The sequence below is a fragment of the Octopus bimaculoides genome, chromosome 13 (genome assembly GCF_046866305.1).
Source record: "Octopus bimaculoides isolate indiv1 chromosome 13, ASM4686630v1, whole genome shotgun sequence".
Lineage (NCBI taxonomy): Eukaryota > Metazoa > Mollusca > Cephalopoda > Octopoda > Octopodidae > Octopus > Octopus bimaculoides.
The window spans coordinates 1,339,390-1,356,489 of record NC_142940.1 but is presented as its reverse complement, the minus strand read 5'-3'; the positions used below and the strand labels follow the sequence as shown (position 1 = coordinate 1,356,489).

The window sequence follows — 17,100 nt, the reverse complement described above, 5'->3', positions numbered from 1 at the left end:
GACTACACTGTCCAATACACTCTTCCTTTCATTAAAGCAATAGGGTGTGATTTAAAGGTGATTTGGCTGTTATTTCTAGCAAATTGGCTGATACCATAAAGACTCCCTCATTGTTGTGTTCCTCTATTTACACACCAGTGTATCCTTATTTCGACAAACTACCTCGTTAGTGATTAAATGAGCCTTTCTCTAAGAAGTTTAACAACAACCTACATTCACTCAAAATGTCAGTGTGGAGTAAAAATGATAATAATTAAAATATTATCCATCAAAACCATTTAGTTGCAGCTATTTCAATGGGATTGAATTTCAGTAGAAGTCTAACAGTTTTCCTTCCAATTAAAACCTCATAACACTTCCCTTCTACAAGGAATGGGTAAATGTTTTAACAATCCTCTCCATTGTATCCTGTCTCTTGCACACCCACACACACAAACACACACACACATGTTGTCAAGGTCAAGTAGTATACAACTGGTTTTGGCATGCATATATATATAGATAGATAGATAGAGAGAGAGAGAGAGAGAGAGAGAGAGAGAGAGAGAGAGAGAGAGAGCTATATGCCATAACTAGTAATATACTGCTTGATAATATAATGTGTGTATATATATATGTATATGTATGCATATATATATGCATATATATATATATATATATATATATATATATATATATATATATATATATATATATATATATATATATATATTTGCAGCCCTGGTCAAACCATCCAATCCATGCCAGCATGGAAAATGGACATTAAATGATGATGGTTGACTTTGACACATTTGAAATTACTCCAAGACAAAATGAAGATCACACGGATGAAAACAAGTTTAATTCTGTCAATAACCGGTTAACAAAGTTGATAAAGAAAATAACATTACTCAAGTGAAAATTATATTTTTACAAATTTTTATTAATAACGAATATCCTTTATTGAAAACTTTCAATACATAATTAAACAATAAAAAAAAGTTACAAAATACACTGGAATTGAAACTCCAGGTGTCTTTAATACATTGGAATGGTATAAATAATTTGAACAGATTTGACTTGTTTCACATTGTTTGTAAACATGAAGTATTGATGGCTGTCATTTTAACTCATCATAAAAGACTTCAGAATCATGGTTTGGCACTGCCATCTGGCCCTTAAGATGTCTTTAATGGGGTTCACTCTGCTGGAAACATTCAGACCAGGCCAGGTCCCTAGTCAGAGTGTGTCAAGACCTTCTAGTTTTCTCCTTTTCTCTCATACATCTTAAAAACCCTGCAAAAAATGGTCTCTCACTAAACACTAATTAAGAAAAAGAATAATTACCTTCGTTACTCTGAATACAATTAAGTACAATTTAATTGGTTTAATTAATATATTTATTCATAAAAATGATTACAATTTTACAGAGAAGAATTGTTTTTAATCAATCTGTGATCAAATGAGCCAGAATTTCAAAGGATTCTTTTGTTATAATTAATGAATGAGAATATTTATTATGAGAATACTTACAATGATTTTCATCAATAGTCATGCAGCCGCAGGCTTATAGAAGCAATTGTTGATGTTGTGATGTTCATGCATTTTTGCAAAAGCATTGCATTAGCAATATAAAGTGAATTGATTAGATTCTAGCTAGGAATGAAAAACCAAAATATAGTTTATGTGTCCAAAGAATTTTTGGTATGGGATGGGGTGGGGGACTCTAGTCACCACCCCTCATGAGACAACCTCTCTAGTGCTGGTAAAAGACATTCAGTCCACACTTTGAGACATACACTACAACAAAGTTGGCCGGTTTCTTCTGTTGCTGAATGCGTAAAATGATGATAATGATGATGATGGTAGTAATGTACACACACACACACATCTCCACCTTTCAGATGCAGATTATGAAGACCCAACAAGCCAAATGCTAGCAAAAAGTCTCTTCTTTTGGGTCAGGAGCAAAACTTAAGGGTTGCTGCCCTTAACACTGGCATGATGAAAGGTGAGTGTAGGGAGATGGAGAAGCTGCAAGGGTGGAGAAGATGAGTGGATGAGGAGTGAGTAGAAGAGATTAAATGAAGGAGATTTTCAGTTGGACCCCTCACAGGATAGAACCATGGAAACAAATTCTTCTGGGTTGGTATGTCAGTCGAGTAGGGATATTGTTGGAAGATGTGGAGATGGTACACAAAATGAAGAAAGATCAAGGCACTTGGAGTTTTGTGATGTAAATGACCCAACCATTAACTTCAGGAAACTGTCAGATACCTGATCACCTACCTGTCAGGTGGACATGCAAGCGAAAAGTTCCATTAAATATAGGTGAGCAATATCAGAATAAGCGCTAGATGGTCTCAGAGATACAAGACAATATGAAATGAATGGTATGTAAGCTAGAAGAACCTGTAGCCAGATTGTTGAGAAGGAAGGAGAATATAGAAACTTGTGGATAGAAGACAGCTTGTAGTGTCTTGAAGACAATCTGCTGTGCACTGTAGACCAGATCATTGGTTGAAGCAAAGTTCCTGCTAGATGGAAAGTAACTTGGTAGTGAAATGGTACAATAAACAGAAGTCTAAAAGCTAAGAGAGAAGCAGAGAAAGAATTGAAAAAAGTGCAAGTAACAATATGATGATCCTGAAGGAGAAGCTAGAATCAGGTGAACTCAGCCAGAGCAGATATAGAAAGTCAGAGTGATGTTCTGAGATGAGAAGAGATATGAAGTACAAAGCAGTCTGGCAAAGTAAATGAAGGTATTGTTGGTGTAAAGTGTCAATAGTCAAAATGGCCATTAAAGATATGAAAATAGTGAAAGCAGTGAGTGGCAATTGCTAAAATGGTGGAAGTATTTGGCAAAGTATGACATGCACTAATTACTCACCTATTCAATCTGGTAGTAGATGTAAGGGTCATTATCAGTTACTGGTGTAGCAGTATCATCATCATCAACAACAACAACTACAAGGGTAAATGAGATGCTTTAAAAAGAAGCAACTTCAGAAATATCAAATGAATGGACCAAGTTACGAAAGTAATGGCAGAAGCGTCTTAACAGAATTGATGAAGAGAGAGAATTAAGTTTGATGGGACCAGAGTTCAGATTTGTGACCGTCTGGGAGACCTGTAATGTCCCCTTTCAATTAAAACAATAATGAGAGAAGTTTTTAACAAAGGGCAAGATTTTATACCTAGCATTTGTTGATGGGGAAATGATCTTTTAATGGGAGTCATGCTTTGTAGTATGGTTGTCCCTAAAAAAACTAGGCACAGGTAAAAAGTCTGTGAGGACTGTGCAAACTTTGTATGGAGAGTCTGTCAGAAAGGTAAGAGATGGCAATGAGTTGAAGGAAGAACTTATCAGGCAGGAACAGGTCTCCGTCTCTTCCTCTTTATCATAGTTCTTCAGACCATAACAAAGGAATTTAAGATTGGCTCTCTGTGGGAAGTTTTGTTTGTCACAAATTTAAACTTCATACCTGAATCCGTTGAAAAATTATAGAAGAAATCCCTAATGTGGAAACAATGCCTAGTCTTGGAGTAAACAAAGCAAAGACAAAAGCTTAAGATAGCAGGAAATAAGATAGAACTCTGGTGATATCTGGGAAGGGGCCTTGCTCGACACCTTGAAGAATAAGCAGGAAGAGATGCCTATAAAAGGAATCAGATGTGGAACTCAAGAGAGAAGACTGAAGAATGTGCAGTGCAGACATATGATGTGTATGGAGGATGAGAGTTTGGCAAAGAATTGCCAAATGATGCAAGTGGAAGGAACCTGTAGAAGAGAGCAATTATGTGAAAGATGAACCTTAAGAAGGAGATGACAAAGATGGCTAGAAATAGTAAGAAGCTGTGTGGGAAAGGATTTCTCAAACTAAAGCAAGCTTAGTAGAATAGATGTAAATGAAAGATGAGTAGTGTGTATATATATATGTGTGTATATATATATGTGTATATATATATATATATAGTCAGTTTAAATTTGATATAAGAAAATATGTTACATAATTATATTGATGTGTACTTTCACATACTGAGTTCTGTAATTTATCACTTTATAGTGAATCAATCATACACATACATACACACATACACATACATACACACATACACATACATATATGCATATGTAAATAAACAAAAATAAATGTGCCCTTTTAAAGCCCAGCCAGGCTCATGGACCCGGTTTCCTGGTTTCAATGGCGTATGTGTTCCCCAGCTGGATGGGACGCCAGTCCATCGCAGCATTACTCATTTTTGCCAGCTGAGTGGATTGCAGCAACGTGAAATGAAGTGTTTTGCTCAAGAACACAATGCGTCGCCCGGTCCAGGAATCGAAACCACAATCTTACGATCATGATGCTGACACCCTAACCACTAAGCCACACATCCCCACATATGCATATGTACATATATATATATATATACATACAAACATATATGCATATACATACATATATATATATGCATATACATATGTGTATATATATATATATATATATATATATATATATATATATATATATATATATGCATACACACACACACACACACACAAATCCCAAAAAGGGAACAAGAACACAACAGACAACAGTAAAACATCCGGACAGATAGACGATTCAAAGACAAGAAGGAGAAACAATAAAAAGACGGACGGGAAAAAAACAAGGAAGGATCATTTGCAGCCTTCTCTCATCAGTCAAGTTTCCAGATCATCCTTACAGTTTCAGCTGGTTACACTGGAGATTGTTCAAATCTGGCTGGCCCCAAAAGTCTAAGCTAAGAACATTAAATTTTGCGGGAGAAAGCAAGCGAATGTGTATGACAACAAAGACAAAAAAAAAAATGGAGAAAATGTTACACAATTACAAATAGAAGCCACAAGAAAATAACAACAGGTGTCTTTCAACAAATAAAGATGAATTAAGTTGAACTGGTGTGTGTTGAGTGAAATCCTTGAGGCAGGAAGCCTAGGAGATGAACATATATATATATACACACACATATATATATATATATACACACATATATATATATATACACACATATATATATTTATACACACACACACACACATTTATGTATGTATGTCTGTATGAGAGTGTGTGTATGTGTATGTATATATATATATATATAGACACATTCTTGACAGTAACTTTGAAGTTTCACTAATGGTTGGCATACTTGGACTGCCAAAGTTAACCATGATGAAACATTACAGTCACCATCAATTGTTTTCTGAAATTTTAAAATGTCTGACTTTATGCTTGTAGTTCACAGTCTTTATGGTTATAAAAGCATCTTTAATTGTGTGTGTGTGTGTGTGTGTGTGTGTGTGTGTGTGTGTGTGTGTGTGTGTGTGTGTGTGTGTGTGTGTGTGTGTGTGTTATTTCTCTGTAGAAACGCCTTCTTTGTTCTTTCCATTATATCTGCATTTCAATCTCTCTCTCTCTCTCTCTCTCTCTCTCTCTCTATCTCTCTGTATTTCAAGCCATTGTCAAAGTCGTACATTCATATTGGTCCTTTTCGTTCTTCTCATTCTTTTCCCTCTTTTCTTTCTTCTCTGTCCCCCTCTTCACTTTTTGTTGACTTAAGCTGGGACAAGTAATTTTGGTGAACTGAAAGGTAAAGAAATAAAAAAGATTACATTATTTTAAAAACTTTCTTTAAATTATTTTGAAATTGGGTTTTTTGGAAAATAATTTTGTAATGAAATTTCTCTTATATAATATAGAAGCCTTTTTTCTTGAAGGAACAATCAGAGGCAACATTGAGTAGACACAAGTCTTAGAGGAGACATCTTCTCCAGTGTTGCTGGCATAATAAAATACCTCCAGTCCATGATGTGAAATGGTGATAGGGAGGACATCCAACCTTGTATACCATATCAATGATGTACAAGAGTCACAACACATGACGGTTGGTTTGTGACAATGCCTTTTGCTTTCAGGCATTGTCTACCATGAATTACATCATCCAATGTATTCCTTTTTAAAAATGGGAGAATTTGATATGACAGAAATTTAGTTGCTATTTCTGGCTTGTTTGTTGGTTCATTAAACAAGGAATATTGTATTGAAATTTGATCAATCGTTGCAACACAGAGATACTTCCATTTATGAAGAAAAGCAACAATTCTGAAGAAAGTTGATTTACTTACAACACCAGTTGCAACCATTATACCAACAGCAGAACCAGCAATGACATCGATTAAGTGGTGTTTATTGTCAGAGACTCGAGTAATGACACTCCAGGCTGATACAACTAACAGAGCCATCTGGAGGGATGCTTTGAAGAAACGACTCACTTTCACTTCAAATCGAAGTTCCAGATACAACTGTAAAATGAAAATGTAAATTTTGGATCATCAGGAATTTTGGAAATAAAAAACAAACAAATTAAAAAACACATTTTATTTCTTAAAAAAAAAAAATCAACTTTTATTTGAAGTAACAGCAATGACAAAATTATTTAATGTCATAACAAGGTTGTTGATAGCAACATCTATGACGTGTCATTGTTAGAAATATGATGGTAGTAGCTATGACAGGGTACAAAGAGACATGTAACTAAAGTAGTTATAATCTGATATAACAAGAAATATGATAGTTGTGGCTATGATGTCATAAGAGAAATATGGTGGTTGTAGTTATGACGTGATATAATGAGAGATGGGAAAGTAGCTATGATATGATGTAATGAAAGATGTGATAGTTGCTCTAGGGTGATATAATGAGAGACATAGTTGCAATAGGTATCATGTGACCTAATGAGATTTCAAGGTAAATAATGCGATAATAATTTCTAACTTACAACAGTGTAGAGTGCTGTGTATACAGAAATGGCTGCATGACCTGATGGAAACGACAACAAAGCTTCCCTTTGTTTCAAAGCATTAAATTCTGTATTGGTGCATGTGTAATTATAGACGAATCTGTTAAATAAAATAGTTTTAATCGAAGTTTATGTCAACATCCTTCGGTGTTTATTAGAATTTATCTTCAAAAGAAACAATTTTGAAACATTTAAATTATTTTTATAGAATTTTCTACCTGACCAAATAATCTTTTCATTATGTAACTCTCAGATCTGATCAACTGACCCCTTTTTTACTAAATAATTGTTTTTATTGCATAGACACCTACTTTATCTTCAAATTAACCAAATCTGGCCCCTTACAACGACCCAACAATGTCACTCTAAAAATAAACAATCACGTCATAGAAATCTCAAAGTTATGACATAATGCACAACAAATTCAAGACAACAGGAAGATATGAGCTGGACATTTGAGAGAGAAATCTGAACGCCAAAGGGTGAAGTACTTGCAATGCCTCTCTACTATTCCCTTTCAGATATATTGGTCATTTTAGGCCCTCAGTCTTGTAAGTTGTAAGGTGACCTCACTAGTGCCTTGACAAAAGCACCCAATTCACCTGGGTTTCAGAAGGCCATCTAGCTAAAAATAACCCTGCCGAAGCAGACATTGGAGCAGAGTGCAGTCCACTGGTTTATTGGATCCAGTTAAAGAATCCAACCAATGTCTAACATGGAAAACAAATGTCAAAGGATAATGAATGGACTTCACTAAACATATCCAAAGACCAGGTCTTCAACTGGGTGCCAGATTAAATTCTATTCTAATCTATAAGTTAGAAGTGGTTAATTCTGAACGAAGTTTTATTTGTTATTTTCAAACTGACAAATAATTATATCATTCTAATTAACAATTATAATTAAAAATTATGATTCTAATTAATCAAAGCAAAATCATAAATCCATTCAGACGAGAAGCAGAGACAAAAATTCAGTTTGATATTTCATAAATTTCATGAAAATATTTCATTTGTATGAGTTACGAGTTTTTTTTTTTTTTTAATACAAATATTGATGATAAAGTGCTATATAGTGGTGTTGGTGGTAGTGTTAGTGGTGGGTGGTGTTAGCAATCATGGAGTTGTTGTTGGTGGTTGCAGTGGTGTGAAGCTCTTTCTTTCACATGGAACCAATTTCGTTTTACAATGGCAACATAAATATTGTTGCCATTTATTTATATCTTCCATCTGTCACCTTGTGTCAAGTACAATGACAGACACCTCACCTATCTCGTTAATTAAAGGAGGCTGTCTCTGGCATTTTTCTGGTTTTATTTGTTTCAAAACTAGTAATCCCTGGTTTTGTTACACCCCACAGGGATACTGCAGATGTTAGGGGCTTTACACTCCTGCTGGCCTTTAAACAATAAACAATACTCAAATGACTCACATCTCCAAGGAAGTACAGGTGTTGTACTTCCTTGGAGATGTGAGTCTCAGTCAATTAAACAGACCCTAGTATGTGACTGGTACTTTATTTCATTAACTCCTGAAGGATGAGAGGAAAGTTGACTTCAGCAAGATTTGAAGTCAGAACTTAAAGATGCAGAATAAATACCTCAAAGCGTTTTGTCAAGGTTCTAATGATTCTGTTAATCCACTCCATACACCCCACCACATTGATGTAATTAATAATAATTATTCTGTTAATGATTTTTCAAAACACAACAATGACAGAAAAACCTGAATTTAGATAAGTTTACTTACTCGTCTTTTGTACAATTTACGTTGGGTCGACAAACAGCAAAGAAGTTGGGTCTCATACTTCCCATAAAATATTTGGGAACATCAACAAAAAACTGGTTTAAGGTGATGCCAAACAGAAATATTGTGTATACCCTTACAGTTGTGGACAGTTGAGTTCCTTTGCCAATATATTTCCTCAGTACTTGCCAATTTAGCCATTCAGTACCACAAACCTAAAAAAGGAATACAGTAATTTGAAATACTGACACAGCTTACACAAACTTAACTGTTTACCATCGAAGTTAACACAGTTTACATGACTAAAGGTTCAATGTGTCCCTCAGTGAACATTTTGGTTCCCCCTGTGTTCACTGAGAGACACATTGAACCTGGATGTATTTCTCCCTGTTGCTGTTCAATATTTAATTTTATATTGGAATACCTCGTATGTTACTCTTGTTTTGGTATCATATTTTATCATATTGGTAACACGTTATTTCTCTATAATATTTATTATTCAATTATGTTATCTAATTCAGTTTCATATTACATAATGATGATGGTGATGATGACGGCGACGACGATGACGATGATGATGAATGGCAATATTAAAAAAAAAAAAATTTTTTCTTCTAAAATGTAAAGATCAAACAAAGAGCATCGTTGTTGAAAGTTAAAAAATAAAAGCAAAACGATTTGAATTTAATACTAATTGAGATCTCCTTTAGATTTGAAGATGAGTGAATTTAAAAATAGGAAATCATTGTTAAATAAGTTGAAATGAAATGTGTTGATAGTAACTCACCAGCACCAAAGGAGTGAGACATGCGGCCAAGTACAGGAAGTTCGTGGAAACTGTATCTGGTTTGTATGGATAACGCAAGGATTGGTCATTGCAAAAGAAACCCTTCTTAGTTGGTTCAATGTACATATACATCAACGGAAGTGGTAAAGCCACTGGAAACGAAGTTGTCGAAAGAATAACACTTTTAGTGGATGCAGATAATAGTTCATAAATGGAAACTAAAGATAAAAGAGTGGTGAAGATATGTGGCACATAGAGGAAGGTGTGAAGAGAAAGAGAGAGAGAGAGAGGAATCCTGATATATAAAGTTTATAAAATAAATGGAGAATCAAGAAACCTTTATAGTGTAATATTATATATGTTGTGTTTGTGGTGACTAAACTACAGATTTCACACCACCTCTTAATAAAGTACTTCATTTTCTAACCACAGCTGCTAACATTGCTGTTTTACTATATAATACTTATACACACACACCCATATACTGCATAATACACACATACACATATGCAGTACAATTTATTTATAGATGCATGCATACATAAATACTACTTATAAATATACAATTTCAGACTCTCCCGTTGCTAAACGATGGAGGAGGGTTCAGCAATATCTTGCTGATGACTTGTTTATAGGGATCAAATGTTTATGTTCACATAAGCTCACTCCCTCCATCAAACTGACATTACCTGTACAGGTGCACAGGTGTGCTATGCATCTTATGTTGAAATGATTACAGATCAATGTGAAATGAAGTGTTTTGCACAACACACTGCCCAGTCTGAGAATTGAACCAGTCTTATGATCTTCAGTGCAGCATCCTAACCATAAGACTATGTGCCTTCACCATTTATTATACTATATATATATATATGCATGCATATATTTATACAAGTAAGTATATGAATGTGAAACAAGGTGGGGAAAAATAGTACTCAACTACAGGAGGTAGAGTAATATGCTTTATTATCATTAAAGCTACAAAAACATCACAAAAAACTGCTACTCAGTTTCACATTCCCATTTGTCGGACAATTTAGATTGAGTGTGAGGTGCACTGACTACTTCTGAGTGAGAAGTAGTCCTTTAAACAAGGGTGTTCATTAAGAACAGGTGATACTACTATTTTAACCCCAGGAGGACTCTTCCTACAGCTGGTTATTCAGTGCACCTCACACTCAATCTAAACTGGTCAACAAACGGGAACGTGAAACCCTGAGTAGCAGTTTTTGTGATATTTTTATAGCTTTAATAATAATGATGTATATATATATATATATATATACACACATACATGCACACATACACAAACATAACCACATACACTTTTTATAAATATGCATACGCTACATGTGTGTGTGTGCATATGTTTATATATATATATATATATATATCTATGTGAGTAAACACACACATACAAATAAGTGTGGTGTGTGTGTGTATGTATATATATATGCATATATGCCACATCTAATATAAATAAATGCATCAATAAGAATTGTGATTCTCACCCAGGATCCATATAAGGCCATCAATGAAGAGATTGAATGGAGTCAGTCCCAAGATGTCTTTAAGATTACAAAAATTGGAATAAGCAGAACAAGTAGTTGCTGGCATTGTGAGTGTTGTTTCTTTACAATGTTATTTTCTTCAATCATTGATGCTTTTATTGCAGAATCTCACAACCCAAGTTGACGTCACATCACAAAGGATGGGTGTCTTCTAATTACTTCAAGTGCCACTTTACCATTTCCTTGGTATCGTTTCAATGGGAGCGTGCGCTTCTCTTACAAACCGTAAATATTACACCTTCCCTTTGTCTACAATTTAAATCCTATTCACTTATTCTCTCTTTATCTATCAAAGTAGTTTTGCTGCAACACTTCTTTTTTTTTTGCTATTTACAAATAATAAATTATTTTACACTTTTTGTACTTAATGAAAATAGAACCAAATTAAAACTTACGTAATCAAAAAAAAAAAAAAAGAGAAAGAAAGAAAATTCTGGATAATTAGCATTAATTGGCCGGCCAGAAATAAATTATGCATCATCATTGTTATATAACTGGTGGCCACCCTATTCTAAAAGATTTTCCTATTTTGCGTAGAAGATAGTTTTCTTTTTTCCCTGAAACTGTTAATATTTCGAGACGTAGTCCTTTAAACGTGGGTGTTCTTTAAGAACAAATGATACTGTTATTTTAACCCCAGAAAGACTCCTTCTCCAGCTGGTTATTCAGTGCACCTGCACTCAATATATATTGCAAGCAGGGAGAGAATTCCCTTCCATCTACCTCTGAGGTCACCAGACCACATGATTTCGATCCTTAGTGATGGGCACTCATTTGCCAGACATTGCAATTGTGAAATATATTCCAGAAAGCTATGCAAATGTTTCATTGTATGATCAGACAAAATGGTAAAAGAGTTACCCTGGAGAATGTTGAGGAAGATACTCTGAAAGAGTTATTGCACCCCACAAAGCTCATTCCTGCAGTTGGCAACTGTTATTCTGATCAAATGAACAAGACTTAACTAAGGCAGACTTGCAGCATGTGATTTTGATATAGTTGTAAGTTAACTTTATGTCAAGAATCTGTTGACTCAGAAAAAAGATTTATAGAGAAAAATAATCACGAAATATGGTGGAATAAAGTTATAGAAATGTTTGTGTGTCAGTGTATTTTGTGTTTGACTTGATCGCAACCATTTTTCAATCAGTTTATTATTTCATAAAATATGTTAGTTTCCGGAAATTCTGGAGTGGTTTTCACTTGACTTCTTCAGAAGCTTCATAAAACTTTAAGAATGAATAAATAAGAGACTCCGTCAATATAGAACAACAAAAGTTAAGTTAATGTTGATATATTTAAGGTAGGGACCATTAAAAGGATTCATTCTTTGTCAGAAGGGAGTGAAATGGAGTCTGTGATGTTCATGGATTTCCCAGGAGAATCAGTGACGCAGGTATGCTGGAAAACTTGATAGCAGGAAAGCTTCAGGCCACAAGTATTTGGCCCTCTCATTTGTGACCCCTACTTTGATGGAAGCTTTACTTCAAGGAAATAAATATTTATTAAATATTCAATTTTTTATTGAAATCAATAAATTTTACTGCTGGTGCCATGTGAAAAGCATTTGTGTTAGTATCAGGTAAAAACTCTTGTGCTGATCTTGTGTAAAAAGCACCATCTGTAAAATGGTTGGCATTAGGAAGGCCATCCAACCATAGAAATCAAGCCAAATCAGACTGGAACCTGGTGCAGCTTCCTAGCTTCCCAGCTCTGGTCAAACTGTCCCACCCATGCCAGCATTGAAAACGGACGTCAACGGATGATGATGATCATGATCATACATATGTGTATCCACACACACACATTAATTCCCTAGCAACATTTTCATCCAGCATCTTCTTAATACAATCCACTACTTTTTGAAAATTTTGTGCTGTTTTTATAGAATTGAACTGGTGACCTTTGTGACTTGATGTTAAAAACAGGGTCTATATCATTGCATGGGAAGAGACTAATAAGGAAGGTCAATGAGGAGGGTATCCCTACATGGGTTGCTTGACCTTCAAAAAACAGCAGCAAAATCTACCTTCAAATCACACCTTGTTGTCTTATAAAGATGTTAAATAATGTAGCCCTGGATTATATATCTTTAAGAGAATGATATACTAGGGATATCACATCGATGTGGTTTGACCCTTGAATGAAGAGAATCCCTTTTTACAGAATCCCCAGTGCTATAAGGTTTTGCCACCTTCAGCATCTCACCAGGAAAATCAATCATTTGAGTCTTTGCTTTAGATTTGAACTTCAGATAATCAATACCAACACCTCCCTCATCTGACAACCCACTCAATACTTGAACCAGCTAGAAAAAGCAGTGAAATTTCCTTCAAATCACATGCAACCATCTTATAAAAAGGTTACATTGTATCATGTGGTTCTAGGGTTTTAGAACATAGGATAGACCAAATGGTCATGGTTGGAAGGCTTTTTGCTTTAGGTTTGCATGAACAGGGTTGACTTAGTGCTACACAACAACAACAATATAGACACAAGTACAAAAGATGGAGGGAAATCATATAATAAGAAAACAAAAAAGTTGAAACTAAAAGAGCAGGAAGTGGACCAATTTAGACGAGTAAATTACGTATGTGTGACCAGTAGAGTCATTATATCCAATTAGCCTAATTTCCTTCTGAAATTCAACACTGAATCAAACAGAGATTTCAAATACCACCCACACATGTGAAGATCTAACACAGTTTAAATGTTTTAGCTTGTTTCAAGACAATTCCTCGAATTGGAGAATACCTGGGCAAACAATATACAAGGCATCGATTTCAATAAATTGTTTTAAAGAAATTCCAGATGAAATTATTGGCTCAATGATCCGAGTTGTTTAGAATTCATAGTTTTGTAGACACAATGTTTTAGAATCAATACTTCTCTGGGAATAAAATTTCAGTAAGAATTTGTTGGGAGCAAATGATGTAAAATCTATGCCAGCTTATTTGATTCTGGTAAATTTTTCCAAATATCAATGGTAGAGGGATAATTGTTATTTTCTCTGAGATGCTACAGCAATTAAATACAGAGATAGCAACTAACAATGTCTATCTTGTCACAACATAATCTCAACAAACACAACTGGGTGAGCTCACTGACATAAACACCACAGGATTTCTAGGAAAACAATTGTCAGTGTTTATGTCAATCCTCCAGTCTTTCTATGATATTGCTGTGAACACAATATTAGTTTCTCTATATTACTATTGCTGTATGTTTACCGCTCTTTATGGACTCAACAACCATCAGTTATTCTATGTTAAAAGCTTATAATTCTCTACCAACACATCAACTATTAGTTTCTCCTTCTTACTGCTGTAGCGTCTCATAAGTTTCCTGTGGATACAACAACCACCAATTACTCAATGCTGCAAATGCTGAGCCTCAACAATTCTCTGTACACACAACGATTGTTAGTTTCTCCATGTGACTACTGTGACATAACAATGATCACTTTCTTTAGGTTTCTACCTCAGAGTCTCTACAGTTCTTTACAATCATAATTTGCTGTTCTCAGTTTTGTATTTTCTTTTCTTTCCACTTTGTATTGTTTGATGTGTCTTGAAACTTGAATTGCTTTTACACAAATCACTTTTCTCTCTTTATATCTTGATTTCAAATCCTGCATAAGACAACCATCACACATGTGTCAATAATACATGTACCAGTGGAATATTAGAGTCAATTCAATTAAACATGAAGCTCCCTTTTACTAAATGAGGGGCCAGGAAATTATGGGAGCAGGACAGTTGATTATATGAAGCCTAGTAATTGTGTGGGTTTTATTTATTTATTTAATCAAGCTCCTGCTGAACTTGATAAAATGGTGGACTCAGTAAGATTTGAACTCAGAAAATAGACAACCATAACTAAATACTGCAAGGCACCCAACACCATAAAAATTCTATCAATGCAAACATTTATCTATGGATTCCTCCTCTTCAATCTATACATAAACAATATATATACAAACATATATATATATATATATATATATAAACTGAGAATGTGTGCATCACTAACACTCAAGAACTACCAACCGATTCCATTCTAATTTTATACCTGCCTTACTTCGGTTCCATGCAGTGTCACGGGCCAAAAAAAAATTTTCAACTTCTTGCCTAATGCGAGCCTGGAGTAATTTCTTACACTATTTCAATATTACATTTCAAAAGTTTAGACTTGTTGGTAATACAAGAATTTCCAGCTTCACTAATTATTTTATTAAGTAAACCCTAAACATGCTTAGTGACCTCATTCTTTTACCCGATCCTTTCTTCTGCTACAGATACCTTCTAGTTGGAACACAGCACTTCACCCTACCCCATTATTCTTCTTCTTTTGTCACATGTGGTAACCATATTAAGTCTGCAGCACCTCAGTTGATACTTTCAATAGTCAGTTCCTGTCTCTTCCATGCAGCTCGACATTACAAACCTGATTCCATTATCTCTGGATCACATCAAAAGTACTCCTTACATTAGCTTCTGATTTGTTGCCAACAGAGGAACTGCTCTCAAATAAAGCACCTCCTTTCTGCATTAATTTGGACAAATGGCCACTCAGAATCTCTCTCCATTTTAAACTAAAGTAACTGGACTTTGTTCAAATGAAGTCTTTGGAAGGTTTAATAAAATAGCATTTGGTGTTGTTACTAAAAATACTACCATGACCATCCTGTTGATTTCTTGAATAATCAGGTGTACAAAGTTCATGGTGACCTTCGTTCTTTAAGATGATGAGGAATAGTTGGCTGCCATTTGTAGCACATGAAGCAACCTTATTTAAATAATTACAGAAGATATTACCATTGGGCAAGCTACCTTTCAAGGACACTTTGAGGTCACCTAATCTGCTGGAAATAGAAATTCCATCAAATTAATCCAAGAAGCAAACTTTGGATAATGTAGTCCTTGATATATTGTGTCAAAAAAAACCAAAAAAAAACCCAAGATACAGGCGTGGCTGTGTGGTATAAAGCTTGCTTCTCAACCACATGGTTCTGGGTTCAGTCCCACTGCATGACACCTTGGATGTTGTCTACTATAACCTCAGGATGATCAAAGCCTTGTATGTGGATTTGGTAAATGGAAACTGAAAGAAGCTCATCCTGTATGTATACATATATATATGTGTGTGTGTACGTGTACATATTTATGTGTCTTTGCCCCCCCCCCCATCACTGCTCGACAACTGATGTTGGTGAGTTTATGTCCCTGTAACTTAACGGTTTGGCAAAAAGAGACCGATAGAATAAGTACTAGGCTTACAAAGAATGAGTGCTGAGGTAGACATCGACTAAAACCCTTTAAGGCGGTGCTCCAGCATGGCCGCAGTCAAATGACAAACAAAACCTTTCACTAAGAAACCACCTTCAGTTCTAGCCTAGTTAGAGTTATTTCCCTTGCATTGTTGACACCGTTTCATTCCGTGAATGATGCTGCAAGGAAGGAATCTGGCCGAAATATTCTATTTTATTTTCAAACGAGCCAGGTCTGGCTTCTTACACCTACCCAACAATGTCATTCTAAAAGTAAACTATCACATCATTGAAATCTTGAAAATCTCAGACAATCCATAACTGATTCAAAACAATGTGAATAAATAAGGATTACATTTGACAGAATAGTCCGAATGTTAAAGGGCTAAATTATAACATTGTAGATGTAGGAGCAATCTTGTGTAGTGAAGAAGTTAACTTCCCAACCTCACAGTTGTGGGTTCAGTTCCAAGTTTTGGCTACTACAGCCCTGGGTCAACCAAAGTGTTCAGAGTGAATTTGGTAGATGGAAATAGTGCAGAAACCTTTTGCACATTTGCAAGATGTATGTATAAATGCGTTTAATGCATGCATGAATGTGTCTTGATGTTGCAGAACAGCTGTAAACGAGCATCAGTGTTGTACAAGCGGTGATATTTATAATCTTGCGTGAGAATGGCCAGTGTGCTATGTGCGAAGGAAACATGTGGCACCATAGAAAATTTGCTTCAAAGAATTTTGTCTCACACAATTATGAGGAAGCAGATGTTACAATTTTGTTTCTATAACAGGGATGAAACTCAACTGGAACCAATGTGACTGAGATTTTCATGTTGGAAATGTGATCTTTTATTTCCATTTCTTAAATAAAATCAATGGATGTTATAAAAAAAAAGACAAACAAAACAC

At 35.0% G+C, this 17,100-nt stretch overlaps 1 protein-coding gene across 2 annotated transcripts; it reads right to left on the bottom strand.

The window, feature by feature from the left end:
- Positions 1-901: 901 nt before the first annotated feature.
- On the bottom strand, positions 902-11,026 carry LOC106868070 (phospholipid phosphatase 1). 2 transcript variants are annotated; one of them, XM_014913185.3, is made up of 8 exons: positions 10,863-11,025; positions 9,352-9,503; positions 8,568-8,779; positions 6,799-6,919; positions 6,146-6,322; positions 5,495-5,603; positions 2,870-2,946; positions 902-1,275 (listed from the first exon to the last, which is right to left on the bottom strand). In XM_014913185.3, exons 1-7 carry the CDS (start codon positions 10,966-10,968, stop codon positions 2,870-2,872), a joined length of 954 nt encoding a protein of 317 aa, XP_014768671.1. In that variant the 5' UTR covers positions 10,969-11,025; the 3' UTR covers positions 902-1,275. The 2 variants fall into 2 exon arrangements, with proteins under 2 accessions (XP_014768671.1, XP_014768672.1); XM_014913186.3 differs by having other exon boundaries at positions 1,167-1,302; positions 10,863-11,026.
- Between the last annotated feature and the right edge of the window lie 6,074 nt (positions 11,027-17,100).

Coding starts and splice junctions, on each gene's coding strand:
- LOC106868070 (XM_014913186.3), bottom strand. CDS start 10,968: ATGCCAGCAACTACTTGTTCTGCTTATTCCAATTTTTGTAATCTTAAA. Junction 5,604..6,145: donor TAATGGTTGCAACTGGTGTT/GTAAGTAAATCA, acceptor TTTACCTTTCAG/TTCACCAAAATTACTTGTCC. Junction 2,947..5,494: donor CGAAAAGGACCAATATGAAT/GTACGACTTTGA, acceptor TTACCCTTGTAG/TTGTTGTTGTTGATGATGAT.